The following is a 24,376-nucleotide window of genomic DNA, read 5'->3' as shown; positions in this document are numbered from 1 at the left end:
AACCCACACCAGCAGCAATTTTAATCACTAAGTTACTGTAAGAAAAAAATCAACTTACCAAACATTAATAGAAAATTGTGCCCAATCCCTTTGCAAGATATTAACGCTCTGAGAGACAAGAGAGGTCCTCATCAACTGCTTCCATGAACAGTGACTCCTATTGTATTGGGTACCTTATGTCCAGAGCATAACCAAACAAGCTGGGCAACTCCCATCTCCTGACTAGTTTATCACTATTTATACCCAAGGTATATTTATTTCTTTATTTTTTTTTTTTTTAAGATTTTACTTATTTATTTGACAGACAGAGATCACAAGTAGGCAGAGAGAGAGAGGAGGAAGCAGGCTTCCCGCAGAGCAGAGAGCCAGATGCGGGGCTCGATCCAGGACCCTGGGATCATGACCTGAGCAGAAGGCAGAGGCTTTAACCCACTGAGCCCCCAGGCACCCCCACAAGTTATATTTAAAACTGATCCCAAATCAAGTATTGCAGTCATAATTCTAAGAAATAGTTCAGTTCTAGCATATTAGGTTCCTGCAAGATACCAGATGGAGGGAGAAACCACTTCAAAACGAAGAGTGATGGTTCATCACCGTTTACAAGTGAGAGGAAAATATCAAGGAGAGAATAAAATGTCGCCCTCCTAAACTCATCAAATCAATGGCTGTCTTCACAGCCTTAACTGACAAAATCCAGAGTCCTCAATTTCCCCATTTCAAGAGCCCGTTTTCAAGGCGAAGAAGAGCTTTGACGTCGCCCCCTCTTCGCTGTCTTTTCACGACTATATTCCGGATTCTCCACCCTCCTTTCGAGACACAGCTAGGCGTGTTCACCTCAAAAGCTTCTCCAAAAACACTCAAGCCCAAATTTCAGATAGGGTGGTCAAAGTAGGCCTGGGAGCGGTAGTGACGGGAGAGGAGTGGAAGGCGGTGGAGGAAGGCTTTGCAGGCCAGGAAAAAGGGCGAGGAAACTTCTGAACACCTCCTCCCGCCCTGCGGCACCTAGTAGTGTTGGACTGGATCCTTGCTGGAGCTACTGCTTTAATTCTTTCCCGGGAGGTTTTGGCTCTGGAGGGGAGAAGAACCGTGAGGGTCCACGGGACTTCCTTAGCCCGAAATGGAACCGGGGCAGCTGAAGGAGGAGGCTGCCAGGGTTCACCTGCACGCCTTGGGGGCGGATCTCGGCGGCAACCCTCATCAGCGGGGTTTCTGCCGGCCTAGTAGTGTTGCCCAGTGGGCCCGGGGCAAGGACGTGGGCGCAAATTCTGCTTCCAGGCGGCCCCTAACCCCATGACCTCGGTGTGCAATCAGTACAAACGTAAACATGCCAGCCGGTGTCGGCCCGGAGACCCGTCACGCGGCTTCACTCGGGCGAGAAACGACGCAACCCTGCCACACCGCGCGGTGCAGGCCCGAGGCCTTCTGCCACCGCCCCGCCTACTCTTCCGGCCCCGCCTGGTTGGCCACGCCCTCGCTGTGATTGGCTGAGCCTCAGGGCGGGGTGGCGCCACCATTGGCCGGAACTCTGGGACGCTAGGCTCGAGAGCGCGCCACGTGTATGTAGGGGCGGGCCGGAAGGCGCAGGCTCCAGCTGACGCAGCCCGGCCGCGCGGCTGAGTGGCGGCCATGGAGCGGGACGGGCAGCAGCTGTCCGCGCGGCCGGCCCTGGAGACGGAGGGGTTGCGCTACCTGCACGTCACCGGTGAGTCGCCGCCGGCCACGGGCTCGTACCGCCGGCTCCCCCGGGCGCCGCCATGTTCGGTGGGTCGTCCTCTGCTGCGCGCCGAGCCGGGCCTGGGGAGGCCGGGGGAAGCCTGGCCGGCAGCCGGGAGACACCGCACGCAGGTCCGGGAGGAGGGCCTGGAGCGCGCGCGGAGGCAGTCCCGGAGCCACAGTGCTCTGGGCGGGGCCGTCGGGCTCCTTTTTACGCGAATCCTTTACTTAATGCGACAAGCCCTTCCGGGTTGCGGTGACTGGAGCCGCTCGGCCCTGGGCATTTTTCTATAAGTTCCTGAGGTCTGAAAGGCCTCTGCCCTCCCGAGCCGGATAAACTTCTTTTCCCCATCAAAACCCGCTCTGCAGTGCCCTCCAGCCTCCGGACTTGCCCCTCAAATCCCCACTTGGTTGAGGAGTCCCTTCTCGGTGACCCCTGAATTGTGCTCGCTTCTATTCTGACTGCCTGCTTAGGAGGCCATTTCCTCCGCTAGACCCGGAGGGTTTTGAGGGCAGGAGCTACACTTACGTCGTCTTCGTTGAATTTTATGGAAAAAAGTGTAGTAGTGTGGTAATGACCTTCGGTTTCTTGAAAACTGTTTACTTCTTTTCAGTGGGCTCCCTGCTAGCCACCTATGGCTGGTACATCGTCTTCAGCTGCATCCTTCTCTACGTGGTGTTTCAGAAGCTTTCCACCCGGCTGAGGGCCTTGAGACAGAGGCAGCTGGACCGAGCCGCGGCCGCAGTGGGTTAGTGTTTAGAAGTTAGTCTGTTAGGAAGAGCAAGAAGTTCACGATTCTAATCTGTGTGAAAGGAAAGCCATTTTATGCTTCTGTAATTGATTTTGGGGAATGTGCGGTAGCTTTTCTTTCCTATTTTTTTTTTTTTTCTAATTTCAGGGATTTTAATGAGATGGAAAACCTGCTTGATGGTGGGTAGAGCACTCACTGCGTATCCTGTTAAATGGTTTTTCATTTATAGCGTGGATTGAAATGAAAACGTCACAGCTTCTCCAGACTTGCGGGTCTGCCTGTTGAATCTCTAGAACCATTGGGAGTGCAGGAAACGCAGCCGTGGTTCTTTATATCCACCACATTTTGATTTTCACAACTTCCTCATCAGATCCGATTTCAGATTAACCGTTGGTTGTTTCGAATACATATTCCTTTGGAAAACAGTAGCCTTTTTCGCTAGGCAGAAGCTAGTTTCTGAGGACATATCTAAAAGAAACGTCAAGCACTTTTGAGAATGGCAGCTCACTGAAATACAAATCATTCTTCTGACTCAGCACGGTTAGAGTTTGGGGAGAAAAGCAAATGTCGTAATACAAAAGGAGTCACTAGCAGAAAGACTTAGGAGTGTCCTTCTCTCAAACATATCTCTCCTCTCCTCCCATGAAATTCTGTGGTCCTGCCATTCTCTCAGTCTTTTTGATTGTTGGCTGTACTTCTGACAACAAACTACATATTGCAGGTGTACACCTTGCATAAATGCGGGATTTCAAGAGGGTTGCAGGGGTGTTAGGAAACAGCGTCGGTCGCCTGGTGAAGCCATCTCTACGAGTGTCGTGCTCGCAGGGTGAGACCCGCTGTTACAACTGAAAAGCAGGTTTATAAGATGACAATACGCTGGGCATTTTTAAAGAGAAGCTTATTTGTTTCTGTGAGGCACTGCAGAAAGTAGGCGTGCAGTCAAAAGTGTTATGTTGTGCTCTTGTACAATTTTGTAGGGAACATGGTTAAAAAAAAATCCACACTCGATTTTCTTCTAAGAATGACCTGAAAGTTAGAAATGTTACCAAAATTTACATTTCTGTGAAGTGGAAGTATGATTTTGTTTTGTTTTTAAAGATAAAGTTCTAGTCATATCTCCCACCACGCAAGCACAGACCCACACATCCGTTGCTACCTGGACCACAACACTTTGGCCCATTTTATGTGGATTCAATTAAGTGCTCTTTTTTCCACCACTGTGTAGGTACTGATGGTTGCTTATACTTTTGGAGAGTGCTGATGTGAACACATAGTTCTACTTATTTTTCTTTAAAAATGGCCACACCGCTGTGTGTGTGCCCTGAGGTGGTTCTGGACAGGGTTGTTTGAATACATGAGCAGGTAGAGAGCTTGACAGTGTATTTATATAAAACAAAGCAGAGAAAACATTGATAAAACTGGGGAGCTCATTTCCATTAATACTAACTGGAAGGATTCTTCTTTTCTGTAGAAACAAGCGTAAAATGCCTAAAGATCTTTACCTCTTTGTGCTATGGATCTGGGCTAAATAAGCGATGGCTAGTGGTCAGAAAATTCTATCTTCCCTTGTTACCTTTTCCAATTCTGGTCAGGTTGGAGACTGCATGATAGAAGCCCAGGTTGTGGAATGGAATCTCGGGGTGCCCCTTAGACCACTTACATTTCAGTCATGGGCCATGCCAGACTCTCTGAGTGGGAATTGCTGAGGGAGCCTGGAAGACATGTTTCTCATAGGGATATCTGGAGCCCTGGACCTTTAACGGGGGGCTAAGATCCATGGCAGTAGGACAGTCTTCTGCCCCCATAAGCAGCAAAATTTATGCACAGCAGGAGAATTTTCATGTAAAGTACATGTTTTTACACTGCTTGACATCAGTACTTCTGTATGCTTCTAATAATACGGACCTCAAGAGTTTCTTTTTTTCTCAAAATTTTTCCTGACATTTTAGAACCTGATGTTGTTGTTAAACGACAGGAGGCTTTAGCAGCTGCTCGTTTGAAAATGCAAGAAGAATTAAATGCACAAGTTGAAAAGCATAAGGAAAAACTAAGACAGGTACGAGCTGGTTTTAATTCAGTACGTGCTTTTAAGAAATATTTTGCTGCTTCGTGGGTGAGAGAGAGAGAGAGAGAGCGCGCGCGCGCGCGTGTGTGTGTATACGCACACTTGCCTGCATGTCCTCCCCACCCCTGCCCCTTAGGGGAGGTACTGGAAACAACTAATTATGGCAAAATCAATTCCACTTAGCTCAGTATTGGTCAGCATCCTTTCTTTGTGCAATACCTTAACCGTTTATGGAGTAAATACTCTTTAAAAAAGGTGTTCCTTTATTTACCTTTTTACTTTTCAATGGTCTCTTCACAGTATTCTCACCCAAAATTGTGTGTCCCTTTGCCATGCCACTGGACACACAAAGTACACATTCCACTTCTTACTCCATTGTCTGTCTCAGGCCTCATCTCTCACACGATCTAACTTGGTGGGGCTATTCAGTGGACTGAGGGAGAGCCGGGGGGAGGTCAGCAGTGGGCCCAACCCAGGAGTGAGATGGGGAGCAGGAAGGTGGAGTTTTGAAAGATGTTTTTAAAGGCATGTGGTTCGGTTGGGGATCAGTAGGAGGGGATTCTTTCTACTGATCCCCTGCAAACAGTGGAAGCATGAGGTCAGGTATGGGGGGTTAGCTGTCTTGGAAGAGCCAAGGACAGCTGTTGGAAGTGACCTGAGCAGTCCGGTGGGTTGTGCCACCTTTCACAGAAGCAAGGCCACCCACCAGATTTGTCCCAGTCTGTGTAACTGAAACAACCAGGTTATAGATCCTGCTTTCTAAGAAGTTTCAATCCAGATGTTTGTGGCCCTTCTTCATCTCAGAAGAAAGTGTCTGCATGCTCTAAGGCAACAGAGAAATTGGCCTTCCTGTTGGTTTTGCCTGTGTCTCTGGTGTTTCCAGGGTCCTGTGCCTTTCTGCCACCGCTAATGGCTCTTGTGGTTTCTGCATGGTCATCTAGTACGTGGCTGGTCTTGCCAGCGTGGCCGGAACCCAGGAGGAAAGGGCAGAACAAGACCACACCTCCTCCACAGGTTCTTCCTCCTTTGTCACCCAGTCTTGGCAGCCTTCTTCACTGTTCAGTTGCGTCCTTTCAACTTAAACGCAATCACTAACCTAGAGTGAACTAGCACATTACTGTTACTTACTTAATTTTTAAATCATACAAAGTGAAAAAAAAAGTCATTGTTTTAAAAATCTGTACCATGGAAATTAAGTCTCTGATCTCCTTGTTGCTCTACCTGCTGCTGCCCAAGCATTCCATGTTTGATTTTTAGGGTTTTTTCTAGAAATATTTATCTATAATATAAACACCTGTGGAAATTTTTCATTGAAATGGCAGCATGGTATACATAGATGTCATTTTTGAGCCATTCTAGTTTAGTTTTTCTCTTTGTTGATCTCCAGCCATTATTACTGTTTTGTTCCGAGAGCTGTAGTCTAGGTTGAGTTCCTGCTTCGTGTCAGAACTGATGACTTCAGCATCTGAGTTTTTTGTGTGTGTTAGTAAAATAGCTTGATCAGTTATGCAGTTTGCTGATGTAGCTGAAAATAATCTTTTTAAAAGATTATTAAGACTTTTTAAAATTAGGAAAGGGACAAAAGCCTGTGTTTGGTTTTAAGATTGTTATAGCACATGGGGTTCTGTCTCCTGTACTTACAGGCAGAGTAGTAATAATAAACTGAATGAGTCTGTCTGACCCACAGCTGAATCAGCTCTCCTGCCTGCTGTCTCAGGACCCATCTGCTGTGTTCCATGCTGGGGTTCTGCATATCAGCTAGGAGTGTAGTCTAGCCTTCAGGCCAAGAAATGATTTCTTCCTTGGCCTCTTGTCCCTGCAAACAGTGGAAGCATGAGGTCAGGTATTAGGGGTTAGCAGCAGCAGCCCCTGAAAGCCGTGGAGAAATTTTCTGGAAATGTGCTTCCTAAGGCATCACATATCCCCATGACGTCACAGTTAACTGGAACAGAGTGAACAGGAGTTCGGGTCTGGCTTCCCTGGGAAGTGAGGAGTATAGGGCACAGAGGTTTGTGCACAGGCAGGTTGCAGTCCTGTGCCTGGCTATTGGGCAGGCATGCTGCTTTACAAGGAGGAGGAAGCAGAGGCGAAGGTCCAGGGCACTGGGTTTCCCTCCCGCCTGGAGAGTCTGCTTCCTGTGTGCTGACAAGCTTTCTCAAGTGCTCATTGTACACAGTTTTCTGCTGAAACTAATTTTCCTTTGTTTACAGTAGTACTTGACTTTTCAGAGTGCTTTCCTATCTGTTCACACTGGAGCCTCACAGTCTGCAAAAGCAGAGGGAGTGAGCGGCTTTCCTTAGGTACCTCCACCAGGCGGCACCAGAGTAGGCCTGCCAGCCGCCCTCACCCATTCCAAGTGCGAGTTCTTCCGTGTTATAAAAATGTCCTACTGTGGGCAAGTTTCAGAACTGAAACAGTATTCTTTTTCCATGACACTTCTTGCTTTCTTTAATAGTTTATAAAAACACGAGTGCCTGGGTGGCTTAGTCGTTAATGTGTGCCCTCCGCCTCTGCCTTCGGCTTGGGTCATGATCCTAGGGTCCTGGGATCAAGCCACAGGTCTGGCTCCCTGCTTAGTGGTGAGTCTGCTTCTCCCTCTCCCCACTCCTGACTCACGTTCTCTCCGTCTCTCTCTCTCTCAAATAAATAAAATCTTAAAAAAAAGTTTCTGTGAGTTAAACTCCTACCATTAGATGACAGCAGTGTTATTAACTAAAGAAAACACAGGTGAAGGTTTGGTTTAAAGGACTTTAAAATGAAAAAGTCACCAAAATCAGTGTTTTCTATGGGGAAAGATAGCAGCTTATGAATTCATACTGTTAGCTGTGCAATTCTTTCTCAGCTTGAAGAACAAAAAAGGAGACAGAAGATTGAAATGTGGGACAGCATGCAAGAAGGGAAAAGTTACAAAGGAAATGCAAGAAAGCCTCCAGAAGAAGATGGTCCTGGGCCTTCTACTTCGTCAGTCCTGCCAAAACGGAAAGCTGACAGGAAGCCGCTGCGGGGAAGTGGTGAGTACCAGACACTAAAAGATTCTGAGCAATTACAGGGTAGGTTTACCTCGTAAGAACAAGATTCTGTTTCTTCCTTTTATTATCTATAAATTGAAGCTAATTCCTAAGCTTGGGATTATGAAGATAAATAAAAGAAACCCATGCAAAGCATTCCTTAATGGCTGGCGGTCACCAGCTTGGTGAGCTCAGTGCCCTTGTTGCCCAGTGTCCCAGGACAAGGATGTGAGTGTAGGTCCTGCTTCCAGGAGGCCTGTACCCTCCTGGGCCTCAGTGTCCAATCAGCAAAGAAAAAGAAAAAACAGTAAACACTGAATAAGAAATTGAAAAGGGAGGTCAGTCACGGCTCCTGGGTTGTATGCCTCTCACCCTTGTCCCACATGGCCCTGGCAGGGGAGAGGTAAGCAGAGGGGCGAGGGATAACTTGCCCCCCGCCCCCCACAGAGGAGCATCACAGGGCTAGAACACTGTGGTTTTCGTCCTCCCAGCCATGGCCAGCTTGTTTCTTGCAAATAACTTTCTCAAGGAGACATGGACAGATACTCATTCAGAGCTTTCTTCTGTGTGCAACTCCCACCCCCCATGCTCTAGGTGATGTGGTCGCTCCCTGTCTCCATCCCATTCACATCCTTTTGGGAAGATGTGACTCACACACAAATGAAAATAAGTCATGTTTGTGATCTGCTAGCAGTTCCGCATGGAGCCTGAGGGAGGAGGGGCAAAGGCGCTGGAACGCTTTGTGGAGGAACCAGTTGTAGGCTGAATGCTTCTATTCCCCGTGGGAGGAGGGGCTGTCTGTAGAGGTGCTGCAGAGGCTGGCATCATGGGGTCCTGGGGAGACTGGCACGTGGGCTCTGAGGCAGCGTGGACACAAGTTGGGCCACGCTTAAAGGCTGAGCCCTATCCCCTTTATGTCAGACACCCAGAGCTGGCTTGCTGGAGGAGTGATGTGTCTGAGAAGAAAATGCTGTTTTAAAACTTTCTCTCGGGATGCCTGGGTGGTACAGTTGGTTAGGCATCCCATCTTTGGTTTCGGCTCAGTCATGATCTCAGGGTTGTGGGATCAAGTCATGATTCCAGGGTCTGGGGATTGAGTCCCACATCCGACTCTCTGCTCAGCAGGGAGCCTGCTTCCTCCTCTCTCTCTGCCTGTCTCTCTGCCTACTTGTGATCTCTGTCAAGTAACTAAATAAAATCTTTAAAAAAAAAAAATCAGCCAGAAGATATGTTTTGGAGCAAACAGTGATATTTAGGAGAGGAGTGGGTGTTGTCGGAAATGTAATGGGTGACTTGCTTCTGTGTCTGGTCTCTGTCGTTGTTTCCAGCAATCCTGAGCTAGGTGCTGTCGTCTGGCTAGCTTGGTTTTATCATTAAGGGAACGGAGGCATGGGGAGTTATTGCCCAAAGATCCCACAGCAAAACCTCAGTTAAGGTCTCACTGGCCAAAAGCCTGAGCACTCAGCCTGGTCACCTAATGTCCATTCACATTAGGTTAATAATGTTAATAATATTCCCATTAACTTTGGGAAGCTAATGAGTGGGCGGGGTTAGGAGTGAGGGCGAGGGCCTATGCATGACTTAGGTCTGACCGATAGAAGGGCAAAGTTCCATTCTGTTTTGATTTTTTTTTACATTTATTTTCTGTAGCTTGCACAGTCCTTATTTGAATGTACACATTTTATGAGGCACTGCAACAGAAGCCTTCATATGCCTAGATCCAGTGATGTTGAGAGGTTTTGGGAACAAATTTATTGGATATTTTGGGGAGTTTTTATGTTTCTGAAGAGTTAAGACCAGGAAGCTAGATGGCTTCTTTTATTCCCACCAGAAAGTCAGTTCAAGCTGCAATGACAGAAGAAAGTATTTTTTTCACATGGTAGCTGAAAGTTTTATGAAAAGGTCTGTGAGAAGAGCATCCATATCTTCGTAGTGCTTTGTGTGTCAGGCTCATGATTTTATGTTTTATACAGAATGTTCCCAGTACTGTTTTGCTTCCTTTTTCTCATCCCAGGTTACAACCCTTTGTCTGGTGAAGGAGGAGGAACGTGCTCTTGGAGACCCGGACGCAGAGGCCCGTCATCTGGTGGATGAGGCTAAGAATCTTGCTAGTGTCGCTTTTGACATTAGCAAGATGAATCGGTAACCCTGAATTCAATTGCCTTATGCACACTTTTCACAGTGACTAGCCAAGGGAAGTGGGGTTTATTTCTGCTCTTAACTACACTGCGTCTTTAACAGTTGAAGCCAGCATAGGATATAGATGTCACCACTAGCGGTAGTGACAGTCGGTCACACTTCAGTTAAGCCAGTGACTGCAGTCATTGATTTCATGGGTAATTGCTAGTTGTTAGATAAAGCCCTCTAGGGGCTTGATAAAAGAGACCTAGTGATGGTTCTTCACGTTAGAAGTCCTTGCTGGTCGGACAGTCTCTGTGACAGGTTGCGTTGAATGATGTCTTCCTTGTAAATGGTGAGCCCACCAGCGAGGATTACTGATGCAGACAGTTGATGGGGTTGTTTCTGTATATTTATTTTTATGTACAGAACTTTGTAAAAAAGAAACTGTATATATTAAAAAAATGCAAAAAACATTTTTAGCATCTTTATTAAATTCAAGGAAATTTCTTTATGAACTTAAATTTGTCTGCCAAACATTAAACACCTTTTTATCATTCCACCATAACCTCCTATTGCTACTTCTTTTCCCTACTCACTGTTTCTCTCCTGTGGTGAGCGAGGTGAGTGACAGTCAGCTACAATGATCCCCAGAGTTGGCAGGTCCCTTAGGGTTTGTCCATAGAGTTGGGTGCTCGGAGCTGAGTTGCTAAATTAATAGGATAAACAAACATCTTGTCTAGAAGTGTCTCGAGGGCCAACCAGATTGCTAAGGCCCCTTTTGGTTATTCCCCTCACACCATGACTCATTTGTTACGTTCTTGTCTAGAGGCTCTGTCTGGAGTACACGATACAGGGCCAAGGAGTATATATTTCAGGCTGGGCAGGATAATAGTGTTGGGTTTGTGTACTTTTTTAGAAAAAAAAATTATTTAAATTTAAATCCAGTTAATTAACATAAAATGTATTATTAGTTCCAGAGGTAGAGGTAAGTTATTCATCTGTCTTATATAATGCCCAATGCTCATGGTATCATGTGCCCTCCTTAATGTCCATCACCCAGGGTTTGCACACTTTTCTACCGAAGATTCTTAGTTCATGGCCTATATGCTGTAGTTTACTGATCCTGCTGTCAAGTCGAGATCATAAGAAGGAACAAAATTAACCTACATAGTAGTGGTAATTAGCCAGAAAAGTATTCTAGAGTGGTCTCATATGTCTAAATTAGTCAACATTTGTTGAGTATCTGGTATGTGTGAAGGATTCTGAGGTCTTCTTGATATATACAAAGGAACAAATATAGTCTGGTCCTGCGGAACTCACAGTCTCTTGCGGAGGGTTGGGGAGAACAGAAACAGGACAGGACACTGGAAGAACAGTGCATTTACAAATAGGTTGGAATAGTCCGGACTAAGAATTCGAGTCTGAAGACATTTGAGTTTAATTTTGGGTGGGGACAGCGGGGGCTCCAGATGAGAAGGTCAGTAAAGACAAGGGTGAGGCTTGTAAGGTTTAGAACAGCCCAGTTCCCAGTTTTTAACTAGATTGGCTTTTAACCAGCGTAGAAGGTTTACAGCATGGGAAGTTTCAGACTTGGATTAAAGTATTTCATCCAGATTCATTGTTTACATTGAGAGATTCCCTTGTAGGCTCCCAAAGGAACTTCTTAATAATTCTTCCCTTCATGTATTTTCTATTTCATTTTAGAAATAGAAGGGCATGTTTTGATATACTCTGAGATGTGACTCCTCTCCCTCAAGCCTCATTTTTTCCATAAATCTAGAAATTAGTCATGAGCACATGGGAAGAATTGATGGTTGAACTCTGAGCCTTGATCACCATGGTCGACTTCCCTCTTGTGTTCCTAATGACCAAGGGCTGTGGATAACCAGCATGGGCAGCTATCTGGCTAATGAAACAGTTATATGGGATAGTATTATTAATAATGAATATTTTGTTGTTAATTAATATTATTAATGGGTGAAAATCGTGTGCTGCAAGCCTAGGGCAGAAAGCATTCCAAAAGGGTAGACAGAGGAAGCCAAGGATAGTGAGTCTTGCTCTCTTGAAAGGATGAGGAAGTGGGACTAGAACCTGAGGCCTGTGGGGAAGAACGGAGTGGGCCATGGAGGAGCCATGTCAAACTGGGTAGGACGCTGCCCATGCCTCAGTGAGGGGCTACAGCTGGGATGGCAGCTTGGAACTGGTGTGCTAGACGCGGGAGGCACAAGTGTTCAGTGATGACTGTGTGACCCAGTCCTTCCTGATCATGGGGCAACGTTAGTAGATTCTTGGGCAAAATACATGTGAATCATAAGTTGAAATTCTGGTAGCTGGAGTTCTGTCCTTGGCCAACACACCTGCCTCTATACATGGGGAGAAAGTCATTTGGGTCTTATCCCCTCCTCATGGACTCTACTCCTGCCTCTCCTGCCTCTCCTTCCTCTCCCTTCCCCTCTGCCATCGCTGCTAGCTCTTCACCCAATATTCACATGCTTTGCCTTCAGACCAGAACAAGGCTATATTGAATAAACCAAGCCCCAGCTCCCTCTGGTGCCCTTCTCTGCAGTGCAAGCTTTGAGTTGTCGCCTCCTGTCCTCTGCCTCTTGCCCTAACCTCTGCTTCACACCAGGCTCTCACTGGGTCATCGGATTTCAAACTGGTGGGACTGTTGGTCACAGTTTACCTGGCCTGGTAGCACTTGGCCCCTGCCTGCCACCCTCCTTTGTCTGCCGTAGCACCCCCACACTGGGGTTTACTCCCCAACTGCCTACACCTCTCCCTTTGGCAGTTCCCTCCCTGCCAAAGTGTTCTGTATTCCCTCTCCTGTTCCTCTTCCTCACCAACGCTCTTCTTAGGGTCCCCTGTGGTATTAAGTCTGATGGATCATTCTTGATACTCCCCTTCAGCAAGCATTATCTGCGATAATTGAGCACTCCTTGAAAAATACTGTTGTCTTGACTTCTAGAACTCCACACGTGACTGGTTTTCTCCTACCTTTCTGGCCACTCCTCGGTGCTTTGTTTTCGCACTTACTGACCACTGAATGCTGGAGTTAGAGGAGGTTAGAAGAGGCAAGAAGGTGGGCGCCTGGGTGGCTCAGTGGGTTAAGCCGCTGCTTTCGGCTCGGGTCATGATCTCAGGGTCCTGGGATCGAGTCCCATATCGGGCTCTCTGCTCAGCAGGGAGCCTGCTTCCTCCTCTCTCTCTCTGCCTGCCTCTCTGCCTACTTGTGATCTCTGTCTGTCAAATAAATAAATAAAATCTTTAAAAAAAAAAAAAAAAAAAAAAAGAAGAGGCAAGAAGGTAACCAATGTCAGTGGCATTACAGAAACCGCAGCTGTACAAACACCTTACTCCCTGGTTGGCTGGTGCTCAGCTGGTTAGCAGGTGACTGGGCCTGTGTTTCTCCATCTCCAGCAGCCCAGCTGGGCTTGTTCACGGGCTGATTCAGTTCTAAGAATAGTGTATTAACCTTTCCTAGTCTGTTTGCATCACATTTGCTACCATCCCATCAGCCAAGGCAATTCCTAAGTTCAGGCCCAATGCAAAGGGGAGAGGAAGACTGCTTCTCAAAGGAGGTAGCCAAAACCACGCACAAGATGCAGAGAAGGGAAATAATCTGGCTATTTGCAGTGGAAATACTGTAAATCTTCTTGGATCTTGTAATATCCATCTTTCAGCCTGTGAAATCCCCAGTCTGGGTCAAGGCTGCCCTCACTTGATCCTTGAGGACCATCCCCAAGATTTACAACCAAGAGAAATGCCTCGCAAAGGGGAAGAATCCAGCTCTGATAAATCTGCCACTCCCCAATCCCAGAAGGAGCCTGCAAAATGGCCTGGTAATCTGCAGGGGCCAGCAGGACACATGGCTCCCTCAGACAGGTTGAGGAGTCAGCAAAGGAGCTAACCGCAAAGGTGTAGTGGGCTTTAGGGAAACCAGTGAGGGAGGGTACAAGACTGGGGGCAGCTAGCAACACTGGGGAACCATTGATGCCCTCTCCCCACCACACAGGCCTGAAGAGGCACAAAAAGAACAGCTACCCGGACCCTTAGAGAGGGCCTGTGTGGAGAAAGCCACTTGACAGGCCTGCAGTAGATCGAGCCAAGTGTCACTTCCCAGTGAGAAGAAACCAGAATAAGTCCTCTGACCCCATTTTCCCACCCACCAGTCTCTGCCAGGGTCTTTCACCAGCTGAACTGAGCTGAAACCTGGAATCCCTGCAGAAAACATGGCAGCTAAACTGGTCAGCTGATCCCCTGGTGGTCGCTACAGGTTGAACTACATCCCCCTAAGGATACTTTGGAAATCCTAACCCCCAGGGCCTGTGTATGTGACCTCATTTGGAAATAGGGTCTTTGCAGATGTGATCAAGTTAAAAGGAGGTCTGGGGCATCTGGGTGGTTCAGTCAGTTAAGCGTCTGCCTTGGGCTCAGGTCATGATCCTGGAGTCCTGGGATGGAGCCCTACATCAGGGTCCCTGCTTGACAGGCAGTTGGCCTCTCCCTCTCCTGCCTCTCCCCCAACTCATGCTCTCTCTTGTGCACGTGCGCTCTCTCTCTCTCCCCCTCTCCCAAATCTTAAAAAAAAAAAAAAAAAGTGAAAATGAGTTCATTCAAGGCCCTACTGAATGAGGGTGGGCCCGAATCCAGTGTGATTGCCTACCAGCTGCTGGGGCGGCCCCAACAAAGCCCCATAGACTGGGTAGCTTCAGAGAACTTTGTTCTCAGGATTCTGGAGGCTTGAAGTCAAGGGTGTCTAGAAGCTTGCTTTCCTCCTGTCTTGCCTCTTCACAGGGTCTTCTCTTTGTGGGTGGGCACAAAGGATTTTGTCTGTGTCCCAATCTCCTCTTTTATTTATTTATTTAATTCATTAAATAAATAAATAAATAAATAAATAGACTGAGATCTCAAGCAGGGGGAGAGGCAGGCAGAGAGAGAGAGAGAGAAGAGGAAGCAGGCTCCCCGCCAAGCAGAGAAAGAGCCCAAAGCAAGACTCCATCCTGAAACCCTGGGACTACAACCCAAGCCGAAGGCAGAGGCTTTAACCCACTGAGCCCTCTAGATGCCCCCCCAATCTCCTCTCTTAAAAAGACCAGTCATGGGGTGCCTGGGTGGCTCAGTGGGTTAAAGCCTCTGCCTTCGGCTCAGGTCATGGTCTCAGGGTCCTGGGATCGAACCCTACATCAGGCTCTCTGCTCAGCAGGGAACCTGCTTCCTCCTCTCTCTCTCTGCTTGCTTCTCTGACTACTTGTCATCTCTGTCTATCAAATAAATAAGTAAAATCTTTAAAAAAAAAAAACAGTCAGGGGTTGGATTAGGGCCTACCTTAAGCCCTCATTTTAATGTAATGATGTCTTTAAAGACCTTATCTCCAAATGCAGTCATATTCTGAGGTACTGGAGGTTAAAGCTCCAACAGGCGACTTCTCATAACACTGATCTCCATGTAAGAGGAGACACACAGAAGACCACTATGTGAAGACAGAGATTGGAGTGAAACAGCCCCAAGCCAAGGAATGCCTGGGGCTCCCAGGACTGAGACAGACAAGGAAGGATCCTCCCCTCAGGGCACTGGAGAGAGGCTGGCCATTCCCATACTTCAGTTTGGACTCTGCCCTTTAGAACTATAAGAGAATAAAACCCAGTTCGCAGGGATTTGTTAGGGCAGCCAGTGGAAGCAGCTAATAGAGTGGCCTTAAAGATGGCCTCCAGAGGTGGCCCTGAGGACAGCCCTTCATCAACACGTTAAAAACAGTGCTCACAAGGAGGCATCCGTGTTGATCAGTATCTAGGATAGAAATCATGAGAGTGCTGTGTAATTTGTTTACCCCTCCATACCCGCTGTCCACCCCATTCTTGCCACAAGAATCTGACCTGTATGAGCTCCTGAGAGCCATCAGCAGCAGTCCATTCATGCCGCTACCTGGGGGTGCTGATTCTAGGCCACTTTGACCGCAGACTGAGATAAGGAGTCTAGCCAATTTGAACACCATTCCCTGGGGCTCCAGCCAACACATTAAACCCCGGATTCCATTTTGAGATGTTTGGCTCCAGTGATCCTTTTATAATTCATTGTCCTTCTGACACCTTTGGAGTCCGTTACTAGGATTCTCCCCAGACTCCAGCCAGCACAGATAGACGATGTCATGCCACACGTTACAGTGTATATATAGCTCTGCCCTCCCATTGCAGGCCTGGTAACTTCCATCTGGGCTATGTTGGGATCAAACTCTTCCTGTGGCCTGGAGACTCCGAGGAGGGGGAGGGATGAGGGCTGAGGCTATAATGGATGTCGGCAGGAGAGGCAGCTGCCGCAGGCGCAGGCGTGTTCATGGAAAGATATTCCTGTGGGGGGGGGGGGGGGGGGGGGGGGGGGGTGGGGGAAGGGGGTTGAGGGGGGGGGGGGGGGGGAGGCTGGCTGGGGCTGAGGCAAAGGGATTTAGAGGTCAAAGTATTCAGCTTCCTCTGTGTCACCACAGAGCTCAGGGTCCCACTCTTTCCCATCAGTGCCCTTAGCATGAGAGACCAGACAGGGCTGAGCATTTAATTGGCAACTCTGTAACCCTTGCAGTCAGGCTCTGGACAGCCATTTCTCTCCTGCACCCAGACAATGCAGGAATTCCATCAGGGCTTTCTGATTTCCCATTTGGGTTTGGCATTGACCAAAAGTAGCTACCTTCTGTTTGTCCTTCTCCCTGTCCTCACTGTACACTTGGGAGCCATCAGAAGAGGCCAGGTGCACTCACTGTCTTCCCAGTCCCATTTTTTTTTTTTTTTTTTACCACCAGGACTGTTTCTCAGCCCTTGGATCTCCTATTGCTTTGCTCTCCTCTCCTGTGACATCACCAGTGACACCTTGAATGCCTGAGATGCCACTACATGCCTTGGCTTACCAGTGCCCTGTTGCTCACTCCTTAAACATGTGAACAATGCAGCATTGTCCCCAGTCCCATTTTGAGGGTCTGCTTCCCACACCCACTCCCAGGACAATCATTGTAGGTAGCATACAGGGTCTAGGCTAGAAAGAGATGGCCTGCACGAACTGGGCAATCAAGAAGAGCCCAACAGAGGGACTGCATACAAAAGCATGGGCAGGGTTTGGGATGAAGAAGGGAGGGTTTAGTGGCCCAGAGGTCACTGGCAACACTCCATAGTCACCACCACACCTGAGGCAGCAAGGAGAGTACAGAGCTGGAGCCTTCCACAGAAGTAGGGGGACCAGACAGTGGCCTCTGCCATGTGCTGCAAATGCTCTCTGGCTCTCAGGTGGTTTACAGTAAAGCATATGTGAACAGTGAGGTTAGTAAAGGAGCCATATAAAATGAAGACAAAGAAAGGAGGAAAGGGACCATATATAGTTCCTGCTATTGAGCTTTTAATTTTGTTCTGAGCTTCTCAGTAACCAAGGCCAACAAGGAACCATAAGTTGTTTGCTTCTTGTTACTAGAAAAAAGATGCCAGGCATTTTGGGGGAAGAGAGTTGATCCTGGCACTAAAGCGTAAGATAAATTTCAAACATCGGACTGCAACAGAAGAGAAATCAATGCTAGAAGACATCATAAATGTGCCTAAGAACAGGTTTATGGTAAATTCAAAGGTGGTTTTCAAAAACAAACCAGGAATGCTGTCTTTCTTAAAAAGACAAACAGGGGCGCCTGGGTGGCTCGGTGGATTGGGCCGCTGCCTTCGGCTCAGGTCATGATCTCGGGGTCCTGGGATCGAGTCCCACGTTGGGCTCTCTGCTCAGCAGGGAGCCTGCTTCCCTCTCTCTCTCTCTCTGCCTGACTCTCTGTCTACTGTGATCTCTCTCTGTCAAATAAATAAATAAAATCTTTAAAAAAAAAAAAAGACAAACAGGAAAGTTAAGGGTATTGCATTCGTGAATAATTCAGTGGAGGCAATATTCATAATGGGTCAAGCCCAGGAGGGCCAGTAGGCTTCATCAGTTACTGGTAGTTAGTTACTCTCTGGAGTTTGGTGTGTTGAGAATCACCTGGCTCCCAGGGCTGTGATGGATTAGATGCTACCACAGGCAGGGAAACAGGGAATGGAGGTATGAGTAGAGGAAATCTGCCAACCTTGGTCTAAGTCAATATGGGCCACTGGTCATATTTGGTCTTAGAATCTACAACACCCAGCAGAGTGATGGATAGCTTGTCCTTTCCTATCAGAGATTTTCGGTCTTTCACTGCCTTCATCTCAGCATTGGTTGCTTGCAGCACCCATGAGCATGCCCAGGGATCACCCAGAGTCCCCAACAGGGCAGCTGTAACTATATGCCTTTTGTACTCACCCCAGAAACCAGAAGTGAGTGGAAGTGCTGTCACAGTAGGGATAATGTCATACCTATTTTAATTTCCAGTTTTACAAGTTACCCTGTAGATTCTGGGTTTTAGGTCATGTTTAGAAAGGCTTTTTCTACTCTAAGATTCCCTCATTCTCCCAGTACTTCTTTTAAACCTTTGATCAAAGGTTTATATTTGGAATTTACTTTGATATAAAAAGGAAGAATGTGATCTGACTTTTTTCCCCCAAAATTGCTATACAATACCATCTTCCCTTCATTTTTATACTATACCAAATCCCTAAATATATTCAGGTTTATTTTGGTCTCCAGTCTGTTCTGTGGACATCTATTTATGCATTCAAATGATAGGTTGAATTGTGTCCATTCCCTTCCCCTCTGCAAAAAGATATGTTAGAGTTATAACCCCCAGTACTTCAGAATAGGAAGGAAGGAAGGAAGAAGAAAGATTCATTGGTATTTTTATTGGGTTTATATTTTTCTTTTTAAAGTAATTTTGTGAAAATCAACATCTTTAGACTATGAAATCTTTATGTCTAAGGGCAAGATTAACAAATATAGCCACATAAGAATAAAACATGCTGTGGCTAAAACAACCACAAAGTGAAAGAACAAATTAGCAAAGAATATTTGCAAACTCCAAACCAATAAAAAGAAGGCTAACAGATCAATAGAAGAATGCACTAAGAACACAAATGGTAAGCTTCATAGAAAATTAAAATTGTTTCTAAACATAAATGAAAAGATGTTCAACCTCATCCCTATAAAAGGAATGCAAGGAGGTATCTTTGTTTCCCTTTTTTTATTCCTATCTAACTGGCAAATGGAAAGAAACTTAGTAACTTAAAGAAGCTTAATATATTGGCAAGGGTATGGGGTACCAGACACTCTCAAGTCTCATTTACTGTTGATGGGGGTGTATTTTAGTACAACCTCTACAGAAAGCAATCTGGATATATCCAAATTTTAAATAAACACAGTATCTTTTTAAAGATTTATTTATTTATTTTAGAGAGACAGAGAGAGAGTGAGAGAACACAAGTGGAGGGAGGGGTAGAAGGAGAGAATCTCAAGCAGACTTCCTGCTGAGCACGGAGCCCCAGGCAGGGATTGATCTCATAACCCATGAGATCACAACCTGAGCCAAAATCAGGAGTTGGACTCAACCAACTGAACCACCAAGGCACACAATAGGACACAATATTTAAATCAGCATTTCCTTTTCTAGAAAGAGGTCCTAAAATATATTCACACAATGGTGTGCAGATAATATTCTGAGGTACATAGTACAAGAGTGGTATATCTTATATTAGTACACAAGTTATGGAATATCCATGCAATAGAATACTAAGTAGTTGTAACTGTAAATGAATCTGTAGGTAGGACTACAGAATGGTTTATATTAAGTGAAAAAAGTGGGTCACAGAACAACATGTACAGGATGCTGATATTGAATTTAAAAAGAGGGATCATGCATGTATACACACCTGTACACACACATGTGCTTTGATATGCATCGTGTAATCTCTGGAGCGGTTCAAAAGAAACCAACAGTGGTGGTTGCTCAGGAGTGAAACCGAAAGGTTAACAATCAGGATGAAAAGAAAAAGTATTTTTACCCCTTTCTATCTTTTAAATTTTATCCCATATACATACATTGCCCATTCAAATAAGATATAAGTTTTTGGTTTTTAAACATTTTATTGAAAAAAATCATACACATAAAAATGCACACACTGTGGATATATAGCTCAATAAGTTTTTAGAAACTGATCCCACCCAAGTAACCAAGAATCCCAAACTATTTTAAATATAGATATAACCCATTCACAAACTTCAAGAGCTTGACTATTATTAGTAAATATTTTATTTACTATATATATAAGCTATATATATATATATATAAGCCACCTGGGTGGCTTAGTTGGTTAAGTCACTGCCTTCGACTCAGGTCATGATCCTGGACTCCCAGGATTGAGTCCTGCATCTGGCTACCTGCTCAGCAGGGAGTCTGCTTCTCCCTCTGACCTGCTCCCCTCTCATGCTCTCTCTCAAGTAAATAAATAAAATCTTTAAAAAAAAGAAAAAAGAAAAATGTATTTCAACCACTCACAAACTTCTAGAGCTAGAGTCTTAACTTGTAAAAAGAAAAATTACATTTGGAAAACAGCAGAATAATAATGATAATATTTTTTTTCCTTTGTCACATCCATCATCTGCTCTAAACCTGTGAAATAGGTTATTCCTGTCATTTGAGATCCATGAAGAAACTGAGATTCAGAAAAGCAAAGTGACTTGCTAATAAGTGGCAGAGCCACTTTAGTTTAAAAAAAAAAATTAAATTGTACTTGCCTCAGAATTGGCATTGGTTACTGTGACTCTCAAGCAAAGAATAGACTAGACACTTAAAATAGCACCCTCTCCCTTTTCTTGAATGTATTCCTGCAATGATAGACTGGGTGATTCGGGCCAGGCTTCCTTCTAAAAGAAACTTTTAAAAACCTGTACAAGATTGGTTTAACTTTTTTTTTTTTTTTTAAATCATGCAATTATTAGGCCAACATCTGGGAATAAGGTGTGGTAACACAGAAAGATGTACAAAGAGCACTAGTATTCATTTTTGTCCTGGGACATTTGGCAGCCTATAGAGATATCTGAGAGGCTGAGCTGCATTCTTTTCTGGCCTCTCAAAATGAGAAAACATTGTCTGAATCTGGAGCCTGCCAAGAGTGAGAACCTTGGAAATCCCTCACCCTGACTTAAGGGCCTGAGCAGAGTTTGCAGCCTGACTTCCTGTCATCTTGGTGGCTTGGAGAAATCTCAGCCTGGCACCAGAATGAAGGTAGCCATGAACTGTAACTGTTCCAGATGCCTAAAAGAAACAATCACGATCTTTTCTGAAGGAGGGTAAGCCCATCTTACACTTCAAATTATTTCCACACATAATTTTTAAGTACTTGCCAACACACAATCAAAGATAATTAGACACATGAGGGGACAAGACCATATAAGGGAGAACCAGAAAAACAACAGGCATTGGACTCTCAGGGATCCAAGACATTAACACTCCCAGTATAACAACCATAAAATATTCTGTAAACAGAGATGTGTATGTTGTATTAGGAGATTTAAAAAAAAATCAAGATTGAAATGTTTGCCAAGGAAGTAAAAAACATTAAGAAATGACACAGGATTTTTTTTTTAAGTAAATTTTAGGGTTGAAAACAAGTTGTAGCCAAAAATAATAGTTCATGGACAGGCTTAATAGCTGATTAGTCAACACTAAAGACAGAATTAGTTGAATGATAGGTCAAAATAAACAATCTGGAATGAAGCAAAGAGAAATAAAATTGTTGAATAATACAAAAACAAGGTATAGATTGTAGTTGATACATAGTAGATATAGAGAGAAGATCTAACATATTTGGAATTGTCATCACAGTAGAAGAGGAGAGAGAAAATCCGACAGAAGTGTTATTTGAAGGAATAATGGTAGATACCACCCCCCACCTGTTGAAAGACATCAATCCACAGACTCAAAAACCCAACAGAATCCCTATCAGAATCAATATGAAGAAGACTCTTAGACATAGTGTAGTAAAACTACTGAAAACCAAAGACAAAGAAAGAACTTAAAAGTCAGCCATAGGAAAAAGACATCTTTATAGGAGCTTATCATTGATGATCAGTTAGACTGATAGCTGGCTCCCATCAGAACAATTACTGGAGGCCAGGAGGCATTGGAATGATATCTACAGGGACTTGAAGGGAAATAATTGCCATCCTAGAATTCTGTATCCAAGAAAACTATTTTTCAATGATTAAGGCAAAATAAAGACATTTTTTAGACAAAAACTGGGAAGTTTATAATCAGCAAACCTGTACCAAGGGAATTCTGAGTTGTTCTTCAATATAAAGGAAAATGATCCTGGTTGGAAGTTGGAAAAGCAGGATGGAATGAAGAACAACAAAAGAGGTAAAAATGTGAGCAAATTCATGACTGTAAAAATAATATATCACAACATAATATATATTACAAAATCATATACTATCCCATTGTTTGTCTATAGCATAATTTAACCATTTCCCTATTATCAGATATTTAGGTTATTTCCAACTTCTTGCAGTTATAATCAGGACATGATATATCTTTACAGTAAATCTAGCCAAGCTTTTTCCAGCCATGGCTTATGGATAATTTGATGGCATATTCTGATAATGCCTGCAGTGCCGTATGCTAACATTAAGGGCTGATTCATGCTCTGGAAACTAAACAAGTATTCAGAAAGGTTGGCATTCTCCACTTAGTTGAGAGGTCTAGTCACTATTCCCTTGGTTGTCATGCTGGTTATTAATTCTCTCTTAGCTTTAGTCCCATTCTTCTGTGGGTGGTGGTTGTGATGTGTGGATCGGGACGTGGCAAAACACATCTCTGCTTACCCAGAAGCTCCTTGTCAGTTACTGCCAATGGTGAGACTGCTAGAGGGAGGATGCAAGGCTAAGGGGGTAGGGGGAGGTGAAGGGAGTTTTCTCTCCTGTCTGCCTCTTTTTCCTATGAGCATTACCCCAGCCATGCTTCTTCATCCCAGCTGAGGCAGTGCCTTCCTATAGCAGCAGCTCATGTGATTCAGTTTTCCCTGTGACACAGGAGAGACCAACACTTACTGTCCAGGGTCTTGTCCCCAGATGTCTGAGTTTCAGCTCTGTGGTGCCCACCTCTGAGATTCTAAGTATTTTTTTTTTTAAGATTTTATTTATTTATTTATTTGACAGAGATCACAAATAGGAGGAAGCAGGCTTCCTGTGGGGGTCTATACCAGGACCCTGGGATCATGACCTGAGCTGAAGGCAGAGGCTTAACCCACTGAGCCACCCAGGTGCCCCTAATATTCTAAGTCTTAAGAATCCTAACCTCCTCCCAATGTTCCCTCAGTCCTATGAATAGTAGGTCCTTCCATAGCTGCCACTTCCATGATATCATAGTGTTTCCCCTCACCCTTTGGTTAACAAGTTAACAACTTTGTGCCCAGTTAACAAGTCTTTATAATAAGTTCTTTCTTTTTGGATTTCCATCTCCTGCCAAGGTGGCATAGCATTATCTGCTTTACCCACCCACCTGAAACAACCAAATCAAATAAATAACAGTTTCAACATACTAGTCATCGGGTAATGAAAGACAGTGATCCTAGATAAATGAGAACAGGCAAGGTGGTCATATGGCTGCTCCAGTGACTGCTTTCAGAGAGTTTCCAAGATACAACATAGAAGTGAGCCCAAGAGGTACCTGGCTGGCTCAGTCAGTAGAGCATGCAAATTTGATCTTAGGATTGTAAGTGTTCGCTTCACATTGGATATAGAGATTACTTTAAATAGAATCTTGAAAAGAAAAAAAGAAGAATGAGCCAAGTGGGACCTCGCTGACTCCCAGAGTTGAATAGACTGAACTGAAAGTTGGGGGAGACCCAAGCAGTTGGAGTTTGCAATGACAGAGTACCGGGAAGAAAGATAACTCTTGAAATCTGCAAAGAATCAAATATTAACAGAAAGCTTGTTCCTACCAGCCAGAGTGGAAAATGTAATAATTAATAGGACACTGGATAAAGTATTCAGGAAAGTCTTGCTTCAGTGGCAGAAAATAATTAGTCTGGACTAGACCTGCCTAACAAACCATAAAAGCAAGACTCAAAAGGATCAAATTGCTTCCAAGACTTTCAACTGCTTCCCAGGACAAGATTTATAGGAATAAAAAAATATTCAGGACCCAAGGAGGCAAATTTCATAATCTCTGGAACCCAGAGAGATTACCAGGCATGCAAAGACGCAGGGAAACATGACCCATAATGAGGAAAAAATAGTTGAAAATGACCCATAATTGGCAGCGATGTTAGGATTAACAAGAAAGAACATTAGAACAGTTATAACTGTGTTTTCTATATTCAAAAAGTAAAGACATAGAAGATTTTACATATATGTATGTATCTATCTATCTATATATATATACAGATATACCTATATGTATATATGATTCAAATAGAACTTCTAGAGATAAAAACTACAATGTCTGAGAAAACAGATGGGATGGGATTAACACTGGAATTAACAATGGAATTAGACATTGCAGAAGACAAGATAGTGGACTTGAAGGCAGGGCCATAAAACCAATCCAAAATAAGACCCAGAAGGAAAAAAAAAATTCCTTTTGGAAAAATGAACATCGAGCCTTGGAGCAAATTCAAACAGCTATATTAATATGCACAATTGGAGTCCTGGGGCTGGGGGAGGCCCAGAAAAAATAGTTGTTGGAGATACAATGGCCAAAATTTTCTAAGTTTTATGAAAAGTATAAAGCCAAGGGTCCAGGAAAAAATATGAAGAAAGCTATACCAGCGCACATCATAAATATGTTGAGGAAC

General features: G+C 44.8%; 1 protein-coding gene across 1 annotated transcript; it reads left to right on the top strand.

The window, feature by feature from the left end:
- Positions 1-1,583: 1,583 nt before the first annotated feature.
- On the top strand, positions 1,584-10,132 carry SELENOS (selenoprotein S). The gene is made up of 5 exons (XM_059371680.1): positions 1,584-1,702; positions 2,328-2,462; positions 4,415-4,521; positions 7,373-7,541; positions 9,553-10,132. Exons 1-5 carry the CDS (start codon positions 1,627-1,629, stop codon positions 9,630-9,632), a joined length of 567 nt encoding a protein of 188 aa, XP_059227663.1. The 5' UTR covers positions 1,584-1,626; the 3' UTR covers positions 9,633-10,132.
- The last annotated feature ends 14,244 nt before the right edge of the window (positions 10,133-24,376 follow it).

This window comes from Mustela nigripes, chromosome 13 (assembly GCF_022355385.1).
Source record: "Mustela nigripes isolate SB6536 chromosome 13, MUSNIG.SB6536, whole genome shotgun sequence".
NCBI classification, from domain to species: domain Eukaryota; kingdom Metazoa; phylum Chordata; class Mammalia; order Carnivora; family Mustelidae; genus Mustela; species Mustela nigripes.
This window is presented reverse-complemented; position numbering and strand designations above follow the sequence as displayed.

Coding starts and splice junctions, on each gene's coding strand:
- SELENOS (XM_059371680.1), top strand. CDS start 1,627: ATGGAGCGGGACGGGCAGCAGCTGTCCGCGCGGCCGGCCCTGGAGACG. Junction 1,703..2,327: donor GCGCTACCTGCACGTCACCG/GTGAGTCGCCGC, acceptor ACTTCTTTTCAG/TGGGCTCCCTGCTAGCCACC. Junction 2,463..4,414: donor CCGAGCCGCGGCCGCAGTGG/GTTAGTGTTTAG, acceptor CTGACATTTTAG/AACCTGATGTTGTTGTTAAA.